The sequence below is a fragment of the Elephantulus edwardii genome, unplaced genomic scaffold (assembly GCF_000299155.1).
Source record: "Elephantulus edwardii isolate Elephantulus edwardi_28Jun2011 unplaced genomic scaffold, EleEdw1.0 scaffold00572, whole genome shotgun sequence".
NCBI classification, from domain to species: Eukaryota; Metazoa; Chordata; class Mammalia; order Macroscelidea; family Macroscelididae; genus Elephantulus; species Elephantulus edwardii.
The window spans coordinates 14,166-18,955 of NW_006400322.1; the positions used below are offsets into that span (position 1 = coordinate 14,166).

Sequence of the window (4,790 nt, forward strand, 5' to 3'; positions counted from 1 at the left end):
ATTTAAATACAGTTCATGGCACTTTTTAGATGCGAACATGAGAATAACTAACATGTATAAACTATTAAAGTTAATTTTACTGTCCTGCTGGGCTTACTTTGAATGGATTTAGAGGCAGAAAATGGGACTTTTGTTATTATCAATAAAGAAGAAACAGAGAGGAAAGCCTATCCTTGTGAGCCCTAGATTCCTGCTCCAAACTGAAATTCTGACCACCACCAGCAATAACAGTAGCAGTAGGGTGATGAAAAATCAAAGATTGATCTGAGACGGAGCTGACTTAGAACTGCTGCCCCATGAAGCCAGAGTTTGTCTAGGCTCATTGGCAGAGACTGAGCAGGCACGAGGTACCACAATTGACAGAACCAAAATAGCTTTATGACACTGGTCCAAAGCCATAAATTAAAGCCCCAAAAAGCTGAAAGTTAGAGGGAGGTCTACCTCTGAGAATACCTAGGAAGAAACTGTCCTACTGAAGAATTATTCCCTGAATGTTTCTCACCTAAATTCAAACCTGTTACTTTTCTAATAAACCTCTTATTAATGAATAATTGTCTGTAAATTCTATGTGGTCACTGTACATCCAGTAGTATTAAGAGCCATAGAGAAAAAGTTTGGACTGATAGAAGTTTCAAAAGTGTAGCACATGTCTGACCTCTTAGAAATTGGTTTTGTGCTACTCGTGGAATTAGTGGACTTCAGATGAGATTTGTTTAAGAGTCAGAAACAAATCAATTAGATTTCTGATGTAAATGAAAATGAGAGGAGATTGCTCATTTTTCTTCCTCAGAGCCATGGGTGGAGTCAAATCAAGAGGTCTAAGGTGTCTTTGACTTAGCAGGATAGCTCAGTATGGTCTATGCCACAGTCTAAGACTGAATGATCCCTCAAAATTTTATGTAAAGCAGCAAGTACAACCAAGATAACTATACTTAAAATCTTAAGTTAATTCAGTAAAGAAAGCTTTCACCTTTGAAGTGTTGAAATGATAATATGTGGAATAATGCTGCTGTGAACATTGGTAACAGCACTATTCACCATCACAAGAACATGGAAACAACCCAAATGTCCAATCACAAAAGAATAGATTGAGAAATTATGGTACATTCACACAATACATTCTTCATGTTCTCTCTCATTATTGATACTTATAAAAATACTTTACCATTGGTCTGCAACAGTATTAGAAGAAAATTTCCCAGGTATCATGAAGAACTATGAAATCAACATTCAAGAAGCTTAGCAAACACCAAATAGACTAGATGCAAAAAGCAAAACATCCAGGCATATCATAGTCAAATTGTCTAAAATAAAAGATAAAGATAGACTAATAGAAGAGGCATGAGGAAAACAGGCACTTACAAAGAAGAAACAATTATATTAAGTTCTATTTTCTCAGCAGAAACCATGCAAGCAAGAAGAAAATGGAGTTGTATATACAGAATGTTGAAAGAATATGATTAACAATGAAGAATAATGTAGCCAGAAAAACTCATTCTCAAATATGAAGGAGAAATTAAATCCTTTATAGAAAAGAAGGAACTTTGGACTTGCCCATGAAGTTTCCTTGTTAAAACTTGTTGATGGCAGTTTTGGTTTTTGGGGTTGACCTAGCCCAACTGGGCAGCTGAGATGATATCTCAATGGTGTGAACCAGGCCCACCAGGGGTGTCAGCTGGGGGGTGGGGGGTCTTTGGGAAGAAGGTGAAGATGCCCATTGAGCTGGTAAACTAGCCAAACTGCCCTCGTTATCAGTAGTCACTTTTTCCCCATGTGTAGTAACACTAGAGCCACAACCTGAAAGGCCCAGTACTGAAATCTTGCTGAAGAGCTGTCTACTGCACTCAAGCTTTCTGACCAGCCAGTCAAGAAGTGACCCTTTCAATCATCCCAGAAGCAGCAGCAAGGGAGTGGAGGGAACCCTGGACACTAAGCCTGGAAAACATGGACTAAATTTTCAGACAAACCTTCACGTAGACTATGCTACTGTTTTTGTTTCAAAGCCACCAAGTTTGTGCAATAAGTGGGAGGGGGGTGGTACCTGTTCAATAAAAGTTGAAAGACGTTCATGCTGATTTTCTAGACCACTGAGAAAATCTTTATTTACAATAAATTTCAATAAAATTTGCATAAATATATTCCCAATATACAGTCTTCCCCTTTGATTTCTTCATGTTTTAAAATTTTAAGTTAGTCTGTCCTGTTTTCATGACTCCTTTCTGATGCCAGCGTGGCGCTGACGTTGGAGGAGGGAGGGTTGCCGCCAGGAACCCGGGGTTCCCCCACGGGCTCAGGGTGGTCGGTGTGGGCCTCTTTTGGTGTGGCGAGCGTTTCGGCGCCTTCCTTGTCCTCCAGCTTCCTCTCCATGGTGGCCACCAGGATCTTGAGCCAGGCGTTCTCGGTGAGGAGGTTCTCGGAGGCGTCGGCCAGCTCCTGCAGCCTGCGGGCCACCTCCTCGAGCTGGCCGGTCTTCTGCTGGTACAGCGCCTGCAGCTGCTCGCTGTGCAGCCGGAGCAGGCTGTGCTGCTGCTCCAGGGTCTGCTTCTGGCGCAGCAGCCGGTGCTCGTCCCGCCGCGCGCTAGCCAGCTGCGCCTCCACCTGCGCCTGCGCACTGTGCAGGGCGCGGAGCTCCGCCCTCAGCTTCCGGATCTCCCGCTCCAGGTGCGAGATGTGCCCCTGCTGCAGCGCCTCCTCGCTCTGCTGACATTCTTTGGTCGTGGGGTTCGCCAGGCTTTGGGGCGCAGGCTCGGGGTTTGAGTGGTGCAGGATAAACTTGAGCAGATTCGGGAGGGTGATGGGAAGATCTTGGGGGTATTTCACACTTAAGTCCTTTCTGGGAAGGAAAGAGAAGGATCAAAGATGAGTGGTCCAGCCAATAACTTTACTCCAAAACCAGACTTCTGCTACTGAAGGTTGAGTGGTTTACCCCTAACCAAGGAAAGACATCTCAGACTGCTCACTGCAGGTCAGCAAGGAAAAGCCAACTGTTCCCTGGCCACCAGCCTTTCTAACTCCACGGAGTAGCCTGGCCCGGCCGCAAGATAGCAGTCACTCCTGTCCTTGTGTCCCTAACACCACTGTAGAACTTTAACCCCAAAAATATGCTGTGAAGAGTTGGCTGGATGGGCGTGGTCAGGAGGGGACACATTTTCTCTTTTTTTTTTTTTTAGCAATATCACTGTGTCTGTTCCAAAAGCCTTTGAGCCTCTTGAAGAGGGTGGGCTAGTAGCTTTCATTTCTGCAGAGAGCAAACCTGTTACTCCAGTGCTCCTCTGCCAGTGTCTTGCTAGGACAGGACCATCACGTTCAGGTCACCCTGGGCTTGCACAGGCTCACCTCTGAAGGTGAGCTCAATGCTTCTCAGGAAAAAGGGACCTAACCCTTGACAAGCAGGTCAGCCAAGGAGCTTAGATGAATTCACTCTGTGGCCCCTCAGAGCCCAGGAGGAGGAAGGAGAGGCGCTAATAACATCTGTGGGGTTTTCCTGGGGTTTTGTGGTCAGTCTTGATTTACAAAGTTCCTTTTCAGAACTTTCCATTTAATTGTCTGACGACCAAAGTCTCTTACCACAAATACATTTACCTGTGCAGACGTAATCCAGCCAACTCAAACTACCAACTTTAAGCATGAGGTGGACCATCAACCACAATACTGACAGAAGGGAGTGAAGCTGATTCCAGGGCCAGGCTGCCTGGGTCACTGTGCGTGCGTCCTCACCACACATTGTCTCTGGCTTCCTAAATGGTCACAGTGGTGAATTGGAGCAGCCAGGGCAGCCCTACCTCACAAGGTTGTGGGAAGGACTAATAAGGTGTCCATGATTGTTATTTTAAAAGAAACAAACCCAAGAAAAACTACCACATTGTTTAAGAAAAAGACCACTCATTAAAAGTTTGCATGCTCCTTCTGCTAAGCCACCAGCCAAACATCTAAGACAAAGGATGTTCTATTAATGGCCAACTACCCCTTTCCCTATAAGATAAAAATCACAGGAAAATTTAGATCGCACATGCTCCATTTTATGTAATGCTTATGCTAACTTTCAGGTTAAACATGTAGAAGAATTTAGAATCCTGTGTGTAAATTGTTTTGCAGAATAATTTTGGGGTAAGTACATAACCACTCCCTCCTTGAAAGTATCCTTCTCCTAACACTTAAGTTTCTTCAAGTGGGGCACACCCAGCCATTCAGACCACACTTGAAAACATGCCACAAAGTGGACCCAAGGACAGCAAGGAAGCCACGGCATGGCTAGTGTCCACACTGTAGAACAGATGTGAGTGGCCAAGGCTCAGGGATGCAGAGGTGCCTTATGAAGCTTTGGGCACTCTGACAGGGAGCTTGGGCAAGGGAGCAGGGCAGGGCCAAGATGCTGCAGTCTACGGAAGGGGACAGGCTTCTTCAAAGCTCTCTCCGTCTGAGTTATAAAGGAAGACATGCTCTCTGTAGATAAACACACCAGCCGTGTCCTCCACGTTACCTGTGCTCCCACTCCTCCCGAGTCCCCACTGTCAACATCTGGACATTATGCCTTCTGAGTGCAGTTTCAGTTTTAACACAGTATGCACTCATTCAAGTTTGTATTTTCTCACCCAACTGTGCATCCTCTTCACTAAAAATAACAAACATGTGAACCTTGAAAAACAGTTTATTACATGTTATCAAAAAGGCTTTCTCATTTCCTCTTTTGAGCTGCTGTCATCTCCATTTACCTCCTGAGTAAACCAAACATTCAGTCTGGACCAGTGAACAATAGCTTACTTTTGCTTCTCATTCGCATTTAAAGGAAA

General features: G+C 44.7%; 1 protein-coding gene across 1 annotated transcript; it reads right to left on the bottom strand.

Annotated features, from left to right (window-relative positions):
- Positions 1–2,190: 2,190 nt before the first annotated feature.
- LOC102875403 (thioredoxin domain-containing protein 11-like) lies at positions 2,191–4,518 on the bottom strand. Its single transcript, XM_006903338.1, has 2 exons — positions 4,481–4,518; positions 2,191–2,833 (listed from the first exon to the last, which is right to left on the bottom strand). Exons 1-2 carry the CDS (start codon positions 4,516–4,518, stop codon positions 2,191–2,193), a joined length of 681 nt encoding a protein of 226 aa, XP_006903400.1.
- Between the last annotated feature and the right edge of the window lie 272 nt (positions 4,519–4,790).

What these genes read in the sequence shown, in the direction of transcription:
- LOC102875403 (XM_006903338.1), bottom strand. Translation starts at nt 4,518, where the DNA reads ATGTTGACAGTGGGGACTCGGGAGGAGTGGGAGCACAG. An exon ending in CGGGAGGAGTGGGAGCACAG is followed by an intron (nt 2,834 to 4,480) that starts GTAACGTGGAGG and finishes TTTCCTTCCCAG; the next exon opens with AAAGGACTTAAGTGTGAAAT.